The sequence below is a fragment of the Impatiens glandulifera genome, unplaced genomic scaffold, assembly GCF_907164915.1.
Source record: "Impatiens glandulifera unplaced genomic scaffold, dImpGla2.1, whole genome shotgun sequence".
NCBI lineage: Eukaryota > Viridiplantae > Streptophyta > Magnoliopsida > Ericales > Balsaminaceae > Impatiens > Impatiens glandulifera.
The window spans coordinates 11,039-26,778 of record NW_025919237.1 but is presented as its reverse complement, the minus strand read 5'-3'; the positions used below and the strand labels follow the sequence as shown (position 1 = coordinate 26,778).

Sequence of the window (15,740 nt, the reverse complement as noted above, 5' to 3'; positions counted from 1 at the left end):
CTCTTAATTAGCCCACTAATTATTCTATTTTTTATCCAATTCTATTAGTTGATCTTTCAAATTAAACCCACTAATTACTTTATTTTATAAATATAAAATATACATAATTAAAATTAATAATATTTAATTAAATAATTAAAATAAAAAACATTAAAATAACACACATATTTTATTTTTACTTAATCTCATTAATACAATATAAATAATTAAAACTAATCATATTAAATTAAATAATTCAACTAAATATTATACACTAAAATAAAATATTATACACTAAAATAAAAATATATTACATAAACTTTAAAATAAAATACATTAAATAAAAATTAAAACATATTAAATTATTATTCAAATAAATAATAAACTCACTTCGGTTACAGGCCCAATATGGTAAATAAAATTCTAATTAATTATATTCTCAACATTAACTTTCTAGACCCATATTACTAGGGGTGTTCATCGGTTCGGTTTTCGGGTTATTCGAGTTTTCGGTTCGGGTTCTTCGAATTTTTATTTTTTTTAAGCAAATTCGAAAACCGAACCGATTTGAATAAATTCGAATTCGGTTTATTCGAATTCGGTCAATTCGAATTCGGTTCGAATTCGGTCGGATATTCAGTTTAAACCAAATATATATCACCTACCCAAAAGATAATTTTTTTTAAAAGAGTTAACAAAATAAATAAGTTATTAAAGAGATCTTATTTATTTAAATTAATAAAAAAAAATATAAATCACGCAAACTTAGCTTAGTGACTAACACCAATATATATTCGATAATTGAACGACAAAAGTAAAATAGTGTCGACGACGACAATATATGGCGGTTGAAAGGTGTGAACAGCTAGAGAAAAGGGAAAATGAATAAGGGATTATGGATTTAATGTAAGGATCTAGTAGGAGGCCCATGATAATTTATTATATAATATGTAATAAGTTATATAATATATAATAAAAATAAATAATAAAAATGAATTCGGTTTTCGGTTTGGTTTTCGAGTTGAAACCTAAACTCGAAAATCAAACCGAAAACCGTATTTGAATTCGAATCGGTTTAAAATTCGATTCGAAAACCGAAAATGTAATTCGAATTCGGTTTATTCGAATTCGGTGAATTCGAATTCGGTCGGATATTCGGTTCAGACCAAATATTGAACACCCCTACATATTACTGGGGGAATAATTGTAAATAGAATTCTAATTAATTATATTCATAACATTAACTTTTTAATATAGCAAGAATAATGTCCTCCATCCTTCTTTCATTTCTCATTCTTTTACGATTCTTTTACGACTAGAGTTTTGTAACAAATTTTAGTTCATTTGTTTTGTTTTATCAAATCATCCTTATGTGATTGTCAAAGAGCTTTCTATCAATTCCTTCCCTTTCAACCACTTAGAACTAAAAACTGCAAATCTCTCGTATTCAAGAAAACAGTCCATGTAGCTGAATCTTTAGAAGTTTACTCTAACCAAAAAGTCATACTATATTTCATTAAAAAAAAAATTTCTTTTTTTATCAATTAGTCCACAACTATTTTCTTCGATAACAATTTTTTTTTCATTTTTTTCAAACTTAGTCAATTAAAGAATTAAAGAGTATGTATTAAAACATAAATAGAAGTCATGATTTTAACCCAAAAAAATAAATAAATTTCAAATTACTAAATAGACCTATTGAATGTATCATCTTACACTTATTATTACAGATCAAATAAATTAATTATAAAAAAATATATATTATTATCTTTTTTTAATAATATATTATTTAAAGAAAAATATGATAGTAATTAGTAAAATAAAATTAAACAATGCAATAAAAAATAATTAAATTGTATTATCTGTCACAAAAATTGGAACCCAATAAAAAAGATTTTTTATACTAATTAACTTTTTTAATAAAAATAAAATGTAAAATTATAATATATAAACTTTTTTAATATATATTAAAAATATTAGTATAATTGATAAAAAAATATATATATATATTTAATTAATTCATAATATATATATATATATATATTTATTTATTAATTAATAATTAAAGTTTGGTTAGTATGGGCTTATACTTAATTTAATTTTTATTAATTAATATAACAATTTATATAGGGAATTAGATAAATATAAATTTGTTTTATTATGAATCGGATAGTCTTATCTTTATCTTTATCTTTAAGTTACTAATAAAATCTGACATGAAAAATAAACTTAGTGTAGTTATAATCATGTTTAGAAATACTATGATCGAGGGAAAGGAAAAAAATATTAGTAAAAATGAAAAAGATATTACGTGGGAGAGTATTTGACTCAATTAGAATGATATTGCTCTCAATTGCAATTCACACATTTGATAAATTATCTGATTTGAATTTGAAAATTTAAAATTTTTTGGAGATTAAAACATAGTAAAAATTCAAGTTAAGTGACTATCTTCTTTAATGTTCAAACTAAATTAATAATTAAAAAATATTGATTTATATAATTTTGTTGTCATACCTAGAATCCATGCCCCCAATTAATTTAAAGAGAATAAAAATAAAAATCTTTGTCAAGTCATCTTATAAGATAACAATCTTCTTTTTGTCAGGTTAGGTATCAAAATAGAAATTGTATAATTAGCCAAGTGTTTAATTAATTACTCTTCATAATTTATCATTAAAGCCTTATTCTCGTATATGATTAGGAACCTATATGACAACAAAAATATATTAGACCTAAAATGATAGAAATTATTATTTGATATAATAGAATGAAAAATTATATAAAACTATTAGTTTATATGATATAGTGACGGTTTTACTTGAGAATAGTCTCAACCAATATATCAATGTACGCTTGAATCAAATATGTTTCTCAAATATATATATATAATGATGCTTAATTTTTAAAGTGTCTGGATTGCCGGGTCGAGAGCTGTGGTTAATTTGGATACTTGGGTCGGATTGTGGGTTAACCCGTTTTAAAATTTAAAACGGTTAAAAATAAAATTAAAAATGTTAGAGATATGTTCCGAACTTGCAACATAACAAAACAAGTACAACTTTTTAACCAACTATGCTATAAAGACTTTATATTTTAAATTCAACACCAAATTTGATAAACGCGGGACGTTTTAATATTAATATAAGTTCAACTTTTTAACTAACTAATATATAATGATGTTGAGTAAATGGATAATTGGGTCGGATTGTGGGTTGACTCACCCATAAACTTAAAATGGTTAAAAATAAAATAAAAAATGTTATCCGTAATTTTTTTTCACGATTTTTATATTATTACTCGTGCAAATGCACGAGCTAAATGCTAGTATTACTAATCATATAAATTAACAAAGTTGTCAAAGTTGAGTAAAATCTTGAAGATCGAGTCATGTTTTAATGAAGAGTTAAACTTAGTAAAATCAATAAGATCAACTGACATTATTTTTTTCTCTATTCTTTAGACGAGTAATCACATTACTTGGTTTATTAAACAAAAATAATACATTGTTCTATAGCGAAGAAAAAAAGAAAAAAAAATTGTCAAACAAGAATATAGAGATAAATAAATATAATGTTATAAATAATAAGAATTTATTTAATCTGAAAATAAAATTTTGAAATATTCCTATATAATTTTAGTGGACTAAAAATCATTTCCAACTTTATAATATTTTATTTTTATTTTTTATTTTGATATATTTGTTATAAAAATCAAAATTTATTAATTAAGTTATAATTTTTTTTTTCATTTAACTAACAACACCTACCCGAACATTTTATAAATTTATAATATATAATTAATATATAATTATAGACTTCCCATTTTATACTGAACTTATCATTTAAATTTAGGTCTCATTTTAATAAAATAAATAAATCAACAAATTAAAAATAACTTGAAATGATATTATATTTTTTTTTGATTTGCTTGTATCGTTTTGCAGATTAAAGAAGAAGAAAAAATGTCTCAAACCAAACGGGGCCAAGGCAGCAAGGCACCAAGACAGCGCTTTCCCTTCCTTCTTCTCCAAGTCCAACACGCACCAGACGCTCCTTTCCATTTTCAGCTTCGTCTATTCTTTTCTCTCACCTGGAGGAGGATCGCGAGGATCGCGAGGCGGCCGAAGAAGAAATATAAGATAAAGGGGGAGAACGGTGTGGTTCTAAGGGGGGAGACTTGAGCGATTTTGGCAAAGGAAAGCTCGAATAACCACTTTTTCTGATGCATTAGAGGTAGATCCCCCTTTATTAGCTCTAGGGATCAGCAATATTGTCTCCTTTGTGAACCTGTAAGTTCATATGCTTTTGATTCCGATTAACATATGGGTTTGTGTATTGGATTTCCAAAAACTGATTGAATAGAAAATTGTCTTCCCTTTTCTACAACTTTGTTTCTTTTGTTCTGATCTTAGAGTAGAACACGAACATTTCTGTATTGTTGAATTAGATTAAAAAAAAACGAATTTAAATTTGCTTCAGAATCTGGCTGTGCAGGTACTGTGTTTGAACTGGTTTCATTTCTACCTGTTGTTATTAAATGCATCAAACAGATGATTTAAGAATTTTAAAAATATGAAGAAGAACTGTATGCTTCTGTCTTAAGATCACCATTTCGTTTCGATTGAAGCTATATATTTTGTTTCTTTCATTTTCATTTTCAATTAGGTGATGCAAGGAAGCCAGATGAGATGAATGTGTTTGGAGTGACTAAGAACACCCTCTCTACATGTTGATAGTTGGACTAACAATTAGGTGTAGTGTTCAATTACTTTAGTATCTGTGCATAAGAGCAGTAATCAAAAGGTGTTAAGCCATATTTTTGGAACAGCAGAAAAGTTTCATTCTTTTGGTTTCCACTTTTCCTCTAATCTGTCATGTAATGCAAGCTTTTCACGGCACATTTTGAGCCTATTTGAAAACTAGTTTTTTAACAATCACAATCTTGTCAAACGTTGCCAAAGTTCAAACTGATTTTTTATTGTTTAGACTAAATCCTACACCCTGCTTCTTGACTATCCATAATTAGTTTATTTTAGTGGAAATCATAGGATGTTATGGAATCTGATTCAGTAATTAGTTTAGCATGCCTAACCTCTGAAGCTGTTGGAAGTTTCTTGCATTAATCTTAATATTGCTTCCTTAGTTATTTATCTTTAAAGGGTTTGAATAATTTAGAGGAAACCTTATCATTGTAGTGCATTGCTTCTTGATTATTTGAGCTGCATATCTGAATTGGATCTACCAGTTTATTTTGGAGCAGCAGTTGTTGACATTTTTATGAGAGTTTTATTGTATGTTCAGTTAAAATATATGTTCATTCATTTAATTTGTTCTTGATTTGTATGAACTACCTCTGGCTTTTCTAAAATGTGAAATCTGTGTACACTTATACTGAATTATAGAGTTGATTATAAGCTATTACTGGTCATGTTGCTTCAGACCCATGCATAATGAAGTTCTAACGTATCTTTTTCTTTTTCTATCTACATTAAGCTTCAGAGTGATGCCCTGAGAGAAGCTATTACTCAGATATCAACTGATGCTAAGGAGAAGAAGTGCAACTTCACTGAAACTGATGAACTGCAGATTGGGTTGAAGAATTATGATCTCCAGAAAGACAAGCGTTTCAGTGGTTCAGTAAAGTTGCCTCATATTCCTCGCCCCAAGATGAAGGTCTGCATGCTTGGTGATGCTCAGCATATTGTAGAGGTAATTGTGTTGTTGATGTTTCTGAAATTAATGGATGCGGAGAACAGCGAACTTTATAAAATTATGTATCTATTTTATAAAACTATTTGATGATTCCATGGACCTTTATATTTTTCAATGTGCAAGTGATTTAAAACTTTGTTTCACAGAGTGACTGCTCTTATCAAATTTAGCCTTTTGGTAGCATGATCAACAAAATTTTCAAAAAGATCATCACATGCAAAGAACATGACTTAATAAACACCTATGCTAAGCAATTCTCCGGTGATGCAATATCTACAGTTAATTTCATTGTTTCATTTCTCCAATCTAGTCTTTGCTATTATTGGAGTTATTGATTACTTTGGTATCTTCAGTTCACATCTGGCTCGACCAACTTTCATTTTGTTCTATCTATCTGCAGCATAAATCTTATTAATCCAATTAGTCATTCTATTCCCATGGACCGCTTCATGCATCTTTTATTTACACAATGAGATTTTCATGAGTTCTCTTGCAATATCTACAGTTATTTTCATTGTTTCATTTCTCCAATCTAGTCTTTGCTATTATTGGAGTTAGTGATTACTTTGGTATCTTCAGTTCACATATGGCTCGACCAATTGTCATTTTGTTCTATCTATTTGCAGCATAAATCTTATTAATCCAATTAGTCATTCTATTCCCATGGACTGCTTCATGCATCTTTTATTTTTGGAACAGCAGAAAAGTTTCATTCTTTTGGTTTCCACTTTTCCTCTAATCTGTCATGTAATGCAAGCTTTCACGACACATTTTGAGCCTATTTGAAAACTAGTTTGTTCACGTTCACCTAAGGTTCAACTTGCTTTTGTTTAAGCTGCTCTTGTATTATCTGAATTGTTTCGTTCTCAGTTTGTATTCGAACAAAGCATCCGTCCTCAAATCTTGTATTATCTTAAATATGATGTTGGCGTATTTAGCTATCATGTGTCGAATTACTTGACTAGGAACCGATTGTATCTTATTCGTTTGTGGAGATTTAATTCATTCATCAATCTATTTTGCTGATTAATTTACGACTTGTTCATTCCTGGACGAATTGGTGATTTATTTTCTAGGTTTTGTTTCAGCAATCTATGTAATTTGTTACAGCTATATCTAGATCACTCTAGCTTGGAAAAATTCGAACTATGCTCGTGACAAGCAGTTGAATCTCTGCTTTTGTTTTGATAGAGTATTTGAAGACTTTTTTTTTTCGTTTCTGTAACTATTGGAAGTTCTATGGAAATGAATTTAAGCAATAATATTGATTGAACTTTAGTTATGAACTACTATCTAAATTATAGAAAATGATGATGAACTTCAGATTTTACTTCTTTACATTCCATTTTTATGCTGTCTTCTAGACGATTGTCAGCTGATTTGTTGTTGCCGACTAATTTGATTGTATGTTTCTTTCTGTTTTTTTCAGTGTGCTAATTTGAGCCTAGGACGGAGATTCAGCCCTGAGCCTGAGGTACTTCTTCGCATCCTTTGTTTGGTTACGCTTATTATGTACTGATCAGTTCGTCAGGCTTATTGGTATTCGATCGAGTAATTTCATCAAATTTATGGTTCATTTTATGTGGAGGATTGCTTAAGTGGCTTCCTTAGACTTGGCATGTCATTTCTAACTTTTGAGCGAAATTTCTGAATGATCTTTGTTTAATGGTATATCCTTACATGAGGATCAGATGCTAATTGTGGACTGCTTTGATATATGATCAGATTTATACTCTCATGCTTATAAATGTTAGTTTAGTACTTTGATTCACTATTTAATGGATAATCTACATTTTTCTATATTGTTCTTGTCTTGGAAGAAGTCTCTGGATCTCTTCCTTTTTTGCTCACTTGTTTTCATTATTAATAGTATCTTTTTCATTTTCTATCTACAGTAAGCTTCAGAGTGATGCCTTGAGAGAAGCTATTACTCAGATATCAACTGATGCCAAGGAGAAGAAGCTCAACCTCATTGAAACTGTTGAACTGCAGATTGGGTTGAAGAATTATGATCCCCAGAAAGACAAACGTTTCAGTGGTTCATTAAAGTTGCCTCATATTACTCGCCCCAAGATGAAGGTCTGCACGCTTGGTGATGCTCAGCATATTGGAGAGGTAATTGTGTTGTTGATGTTTATGAAATTAATAGATGCGGAGAATAGGGAAACCTTGTTCCGATTATGTATCTATTTTATAAAATTATTCGATGATTCTATGGACCTTAATTTTTTCAATGTGCAAGTGATTTAAAACTTTGTTTTACAGTGTGCACAAAAGAAATAATTTACCTTATTTTACCACATTATCGTTAGTTGTGGGCTCGTTACACTTATGATATGAACATTGCACGATGTTGGTGGAGTTGCCCAGAAAATGACACACATTTTTTTGCAGGTGTTGATAAACAATTTTGAACCGATAGTCAAGATGGTTCTGGGTTCATTTCAAGAACCTCACCCTCGGGTCAGGTGGGCAGCCATCAACGCTATTGGACAACTGTCTACAGACTTGGGGACAGACTTGCAAGTTCAGTACCACCAACAGGTTTTACCAGCTTTAGCCAATGGATGATTTCCAGAACCCTCGTGTACAGGTTTGTATTTTAATCTTGAGATTGAACTTTTGGCCTTTCTGTTTATGTGACTTTTGGCAGGAAATTTGCCTTGTGACTTTTGTGTATTTGTTCTTTTATGAGATTTCTATCCATTGGATGATGGTCTGATGTAGTTTATTCTATGAGCTGGGGAAATTATTTGAGGTGTTAATCTAATTTTACATTTACCAGATTCTATATCTTGTTATTTTTTTATACAGGCACACATGTTGCCTCAGCACTGCTCAATTGTAGTTAGAATTGTACCCCGAACATTTTGACCCCATATTTGGACGAGTTGGTCAGCAAACTGCTTATACTTTTGCAGGTATTTTCTGAATACATGTATTATTACATACTGTTACTAATTTTATTTTTATTTAATACAGAAAAATATGAATTAGTATAATGTAAACATACCGATCATCATGTTAATGAACCAATTCCCTCTTGTTGTAATTTTGTGTGTGCTCAGAATGATAAACAAATGGTACAAGAAGGTGCCTTCACAGCCTTAGCATCAGATGCTGATTCATATAAGGTAATTTTGGCAGTTGGTTTGTGCATTACTTATTGTGCTACTGTGTTTTGTGTTTGTCTTGCTAGGAATGGCACTACTTCTAGCTGCTGCCTTTTTTGAGTTATTTTCCATTCTTTATAGTTCTATTTCATATACTGATGAATGCTGTAAATGATTCACTGATTGCTGATTGCTCATAGGTGATGAAAACCAGATGAAGTGAAATGGAGGATTTATTAAGAGAAAGCTGATAGGACAAAGGCTGAAGACTTTGACGCTGAGGAGAATTCAGTGAGGATGAGTCTTCTAAAGCTATGGATCACTCTTCAGTTCTGTAGTTTAGTTCAGCTTACTTTTTTTTTTTTTTTTATGTAAGGCAAAGTTTGTTCCCACATCGTTACTTTACAAAAGAAATAGTATGTATATAAGTGATTAGAATTCTCTATACTATAGAAGGGCTTATAACATGGGCCTGTTACCCATGTGGTGGTAATTACGAAGGTTGAGTGTGGTAATTTGAAAATATTCTTAGTCAAAAAATTGTGATTAAATTTTATTACAATTAAATATGTAATAGAATTATACCTTTTGAAAATGAACAAGATTTGAGCTCTTAAGTATGTTATATAATAATGTTTCTTATTTTTATTTTAAAAATTGTATTCTAAATCTACAATAAACACAAAAATAACTCATGTATGTATAGATCAACCAAGTTAAACATGTATTTCTCCTATCACATTTTTTATTAACCACAAGCACATAAAAAAAAGCCCAAGTGACTAGAAATAATATAATTTAATTTCATATAATCTTCTCCACAAATATTCAAAACACATATAAATATTTGTATTATAGACTTTAATGTATTTCTCCTATCACATTTTTTATTAACCACAAGCACATAAAAAAAAGCCCAAGTGACTAGAAATAATATAATTTAATTTCATATAATCTTCTCCACAAATATTCAAAACACATATAAATATTTGTATTATAGACTTTAATTATATAGTTTTAAAACAATTAAATAAAGTATTTTCTAAATGAAGAGTAAAATTTAAGTTTGGTTATTGTTATTAAGTTTGAAGTTTAACTAAATCTATGGTTGAGGCTCATATCTCCGAACTCTTCAGCCAATCAAAAGCTTGCATGCGTGCTCTCTCTACCTTGATGCGGTGCAAGTGGAATAATGAAATCCGTGCAAGGGCTTCATCACTTTGCAACCTCATTAATACACACAGTAAAACTGTAGCATCAATTGCCAACAAAGTTGCGAGCCTTTTTGGAAGCAAACCTGATGCATGCACCAGTTTGAAAAGATCGTCGTGTTAATGGAAGAAAACCGAATATGTATGCAGGAGGTCTTGGAATTGACGTGTTAGAACAGAAACATGTCTATGAGGAGAAGTCTAGTAGGTCTTTCGATAATTTTAAAGGAACTTCACATTCCACTGAAGGTGGCATCTTGGGAAACAACAACATGGGAAAAGGCATTGCAGGTTTCCTATTTGATGATGCCTCAGATTTGACGAATTTTCTGACGATGGATAGACATATTGGGTTAAATTGCAGTCCACCCATTGATAGCTTATCTCCATTTTTTTCTACTCTAGAATCAAAATTCTATATATAATGAGTCCCCATAAAACATGAGAGTTCTACAGTTTCTTCAAGTCATCCAGCCCACCTATATCATCATCATGACTCAAAACAAATACAAGAACTACACAAAAATATTAGGCATTTTTATGTTTGTTTGTAATTTTGTGGGTGGGGGAAAAGCATGTATATCCAACAGGTTGTACTTGAGATGATAAAGAAGTGCCTTTTTTTTGTTTATGGTTTGTTCTTATCAGATCTTATCATCAAGTTTTGAGGAATCTGAAAGTCCCTCGCGCTGCTTCTGTTGTCTAACTGACATCTTGCGTTTCTTCCCACCTGGTTTAGAGGAAGCATTACCGTACCATACCATCCCAATCACCGCTATTGTCATTCCTATAACCACTTGTAGATTTAGGCCCTCTTTCCCAAAGAACAAGAATCCTAGTATTAATACTAGGATTGTCTTCATATGCCCAAGGACTTGAAATGATACGGCAGTGAATCTTCCTATGCATAAGAACTGGCTAAGGTTAGTCCCTACTACAATCGTGCAAGAAAGGACGATAAATACCTGAAACAACAAACAAAAAGATGAAATGAAAAGTGAAATCCTAAACTCTAAACTATTTTTTTTTTCTATTTTTTTTACTTACAATAGATGATATGCTGTATACTCAAATGCATCAACTCTTTTGGTCGTGAGGCAATAATCAAGTAAGAGGGCAATAAGCAGCAAACTTGTAGCCTGAGATGGTGCGGTGTGCCCCAACAAATTGAAAGAACTAAGAGAGTTTTTCCTCTGAAGGAAATGCACATAATATTGTTGCAGAGAAGTACTCAATACTACAATAAACGCAGCTATGAAACCTCTTCCATTTACACTAACATCAGTAACTGTGCAAACTCCTACCCCCTCAGAACAACTGCAATGCTTAGTTTCGTGTTTATTGAGTATCGAATCTTGTCAAAAACCACTTCAAGTAAGCACGACACAGGTATCATGCTCAGCTTTGCAATCTGTGTATACGAAATTCAATATTTCATTCCAAACAAAAAAAGAAAAAGAAAAAACAACTACAATCTGTCATCACCTGATAGAATCCTACAGAATTCCACATGAGACTAACATTCATACCAGCAATTGAGAAGTTAACGACTATAACAAATTTCAGTAGGTCGGTGACTGGTAAATGTGAAGCTTGTATGTAACCCAGCCACCTCAGAATAGCAGTCATCAATGTTGTCGTAGCAAAATGCAGTCGAGTCAATGTTGTAGCTGCATGCATTATCCATTGATTTGTCAAATAACAGTCATCAAGATTGTCCTAGTAAAATATATATATAAAATGATTTGATTATGAACAAAAATAAAGGAAATTGACCAAAAACTGAAACCATATGTAGCCATTAATGCTTTATTGACTAGAATGATTCCAATAGATGTGACGACATTTAACATCCATGCAGCTGCATCAACTGCATCCTTCTTCTCAGCCTTGCAACAAGGTGCCATTTTCTATAACCACTTCCTTCCTTAAATTATTATATATCAATCAATTGCACCAAAATCTTCACCATTCCTCCTCCTCCATAATAACTTGTCAATTTCAACACCTGCTGGTGGTTCAAGGTGTGTATGTGTGTGTGGAATCAACGACACTTCCACGGAAACCCTGAAAGAAGATATAATCAAGAACTAATATCATCATGAACATACTCAAACAAACTAGTCACAAAGACATCATCACAGCACTAAAGGTTAATAATTTTCTTACCATCCTACTAATGGACTTGTTGGTCCATTGTCTGCAAACGCAGTTTCAGTTCCATATTTTCAGATGCCAGACCACTTGTATCTCTCTGTCAAAGTTAGAACAACACAAAATTGTCAAAATCATAAATATTAAATAGCCCCAACTTCTTGCCATGAAAACAGAAGATGGAAAAACAAAACACATTATGTTGTGCTAGACCATCTACATACTTGCACCAGGGTTAGCTGAGTGGACAATGAAGTTGATTCTGTTTGCAGAGTTTGAACCTTCCGTTGTCGGTTTTCCCAGATCCTATAATAAGTCAAGATGATTGATTTTACAAGTGTGAAGGCAAACATAAGTTAGCATAAAATCATTGATGACTGATTATCTCAGTTGGATGTTGTTAGGATCAGGAACGCCCTTGGATGACCGGGGTGTTTCCGGTTTCGGGAAGGGTGGCCGCTTACAACACACACAACACTCTGGTGATAGTCCGGTTAGAGACTATAACCGTTCTCAGCACTACACAAACTGTCACAGACTCTTGAACCGGGTTCAAGGGCGGAAATGTCTGTTTCAGGTTGAAGCAACGTATGCGACTTTAGATGATGTTTTAGAAGGAGTCGGTTTTATGGATATGAGTGACCGGTTTTCGGAGTACGATTGGTTTGAGGTTAGGTTAAGTAAGTAAGTAATGAAAGCAAAAGAAAGAACACGAGACAAGAATTTTATGGATGTTCGGAGCAAACCCTCATACGTCACCCCTTCTTCTCAGGTTATGAGAAGGATCTCCACTAACTTTTATACTTACAACAACACTGCTGGTCGAGCCCAACTTCGCTACTTGTCGGTTACACCAACTCACTCTTTGATGTAATACAATAACTCAACACAAACACACACAGAAAGCTTCCGGTTTTAGACACACCGATTTGGAATATAAGAGTTTATCTCTCTAACTTAATGCTTTTATGATTCGTTTTTCGTGATCCGTAACTTGCATTGAATGAAGACGTTTCGTCTTCCTTTTATAGCTGAGAAGAGCCAACGGTCACTTTCTTCTCTCTCCTCTGGATTGGTTGATCATTATCACGCCGGTGTAGAGAGGTTGTTTGCACGCTTCACCTTCCTCAACACTTGGCAGTCATGCAGGCAGCTCTGAGTGTAAGATGACATAATCGGTTTTCAGATTTGGACACGTGTTGAACATGCACCTCAGGTTGTCAACTTCAGATCAATAAAGCATCATTGCTTTCCTCGCAGGCTTCCGATCGGATCTGATCTTCTTTTATTCTTTCAAGACACGTCTGCATCGTCATGTTACGTCACTCTTGAATTTTGAATTTTTCGGTTTTGACTTTTGTGCAGTATGATCCGGTTGGTAAGAGAGCTTTTGTCTTTGCGGACCGGTCGCTTGAGAAAGAGAAAACCGGTTTCTCTGATCTTTGACTTGATCACTTGGAACAGGTATCTTTGAAGTATAACAGCAATCGGTTTATGATGCCCCAACCGGTTCATACGGTTTTGATCAGTACCTGCACATGAAAGTTAACAACTATTTAGTTCGTCTGGCCGGTTCCAAAAATTAACTTACTTAATTATTCTATCAATTTCTCCCCTTTTGATTATTTAGAATAAATATTCAAAACTTGTAATGTGTGGCCGGTTTGAAAATTAACTTACTTAATTTTTCTATCAATTTCTCCCTTTTTGATTATTTAGAATAAATATTCAAAACTTGTAATGTGTGGCCGGTTTGAAAATTAACTTACTTAATTTTTCTATCAATTTCTCTCTTTTTGATTATTTAGAATAAATATTCAAAACTTGTAATGTGTGACCGGTTTGAAAATTAGTTTAGTGATTTTTCCCTTTTGATTATTTTCTGTTTGAGGAAAAATGTTTCAAAAACATGTATTTGATTTTTCAAAAAGATATGTGGAAACTAGCAGAGAGAAAATATGATAAAATCACCAAGTTCTGAAACATAGTTAAATATAAGTTGTTTTGAAGGAAAGAAAGAAAAAGACTAAGGCTTGGATGGTCCCCCCTTTTCAAGATCTTTCTCCAGTTCTTTTTCAAGCCGTCTTCTTTCTTATTCTTCCCTTGCCTTCCACTCCCTGTCGCGTCTTTCAGCGTCAATCATCATTCCGGCCCATACACTTGACATGCCGGGAGTCTTTTTGCCGAACCCAAAACCGGCACAGCCTGGTTTTGGTGGAGGAAGCGGTGGAGCAAAAATTGGTCTAGAGCTTGGAGTTGCGGTTGAACTTTCAATGGTCCTCTTCTTGCGCTGGTTAAGTTCTCCGATATCCTCTTCTTCTTCATCAAGAGGTTGCACATTCAGCCCGACCGGTTCCATTGTTCTTCGGCTGCTTTATTCTGCCCGCTGAATCACCTTCACAACCGCCCTTCGTTTCTTCTTGTTTCTTGTGTTCATAGAATGGGACGGTTGAGCCGGTGGGGATTCCTGGATACCTGCCTGTTCTTCCTCGTTGTACTTTTGGGCAAGCTCATGATCTTTGTCCTTAATCTCCTTCTGCACCCGTTTCCTTTCCCTTTCTTCGTCTTGCAGCCTCTTAGCGGTTTCAGCATCAGACTCGATTTTCTCTTGAGTCTTGACTTGGAGTTTGGACATCTCCCCAATCTGAAGAGCCATTGCCTGTAGTATATCTAACAGTGGAGCGGTTGCGGTTTGGATGGACTCGGCGATCAAGGATTTGACGGAGGTCTGCACAGCCTCATCTATCATGGACTTGATAAATGTTTGAACGGTGTTTGCTATTTCGGTTTGTACAGATCCCCGTATAGTGTTTGACAGATTAGCTTCAGCCGTTGCAATCCTCTCATCGGTTGCGGTTTTGTAACTTCCAAGACATGAATCAATTGTATTAACCACCGCATGTTTTATTTGATCGATTTCCGGAGCCTTAGCAGTTTCAGAGGGGTTTTGTTCCAGGTTCTCCGTTGTTCCATATGACTCCCCGACCACATAGAATGGCTTACTTTGATGTAGATCGGAATTATTGAGTTGGTTTCGGCAGCCTTTTCTCCATTGTGCATCAAGATTGTCGAGGCTTTGTACGAGCTTTTCTCGCACCGTCTGGAACCGTTCAGTCATTCTCTTTTCGAGCGGAGTTAGCGTTGTTCCTTCAGTTTCTTTAAATGCATCCTCCACTGCTTGTAACCGAGCATATTCAAGAATCATCGCGGTTTTGCTGAAGGCGGGTTGGATAAGATTGGTGTGAGCTAACTGGAGGGCCATTTCTTCCAGCTTGATTAGTCTATCCCAATGCTTGTTGCCGCTTAATCCTGGAGCCATATCGGATATCTTTGTTTCACAACGGAGCCTTACCCACATGAGGTATGGTGCTATCGCATCACTGACACCCTTGTTCATGTCCCTTAGAAATTCCTCGAATACTTCATCTTCTTGTTCTGCGGTAAAAGGAACCTCGTCCCCGGTTATGACTTTTGGTTGAGGACCGGTTTGCGAGTACCTTCCGCTGAATTTTCAACAAGAACCTCTTTGCCTTTGTTGACCTGAACAGACCCTTCAGGTATGAATGCTG

General features: G+C 33.1%; 1 protein-coding gene, 1 long non-coding RNA gene and 1 pseudogene across 2 annotated transcripts; 2 read left to right on the top strand and 1 right to left on the bottom strand.

Moving 5' to 3' along the window:
• Positions 1-5,474: 5,474 nt before the first annotated feature.
• Positions 5,475-7,212, top strand: LOC124917717 (60S ribosomal protein L10a-2-like; the record flags this gene model as incomplete). Its single annotated transcript, XM_047458063.1, has 2 exons — positions 5,475-5,690; positions 7,123-7,212. Coding segments are annotated over 2 exons (306 nt in total), but the record flags the coding sequence as incomplete, so codon positions are not given.
• A 380-nt stretch (positions 7,213-7,592) lies between these two features.
• Positions 7,593-8,568, top strand: LOC124917719. The gene is made up of 3 exons (XR_007097208.1): positions 7,593-7,808; positions 8,088-8,286; positions 8,508-8,568. It is a non-coding gene; the product is annotated as an uncharacterized LOC124917719 (long non-coding RNA).
• Positions 8,569-10,414: 1,846 nt separating this feature from the next.
• On the bottom strand, positions 10,415-11,924 carry LOC124917718 (annotated as a pseudogene).
• Between the last annotated feature and the right edge of the window lie 3,816 nt (positions 11,925-15,740).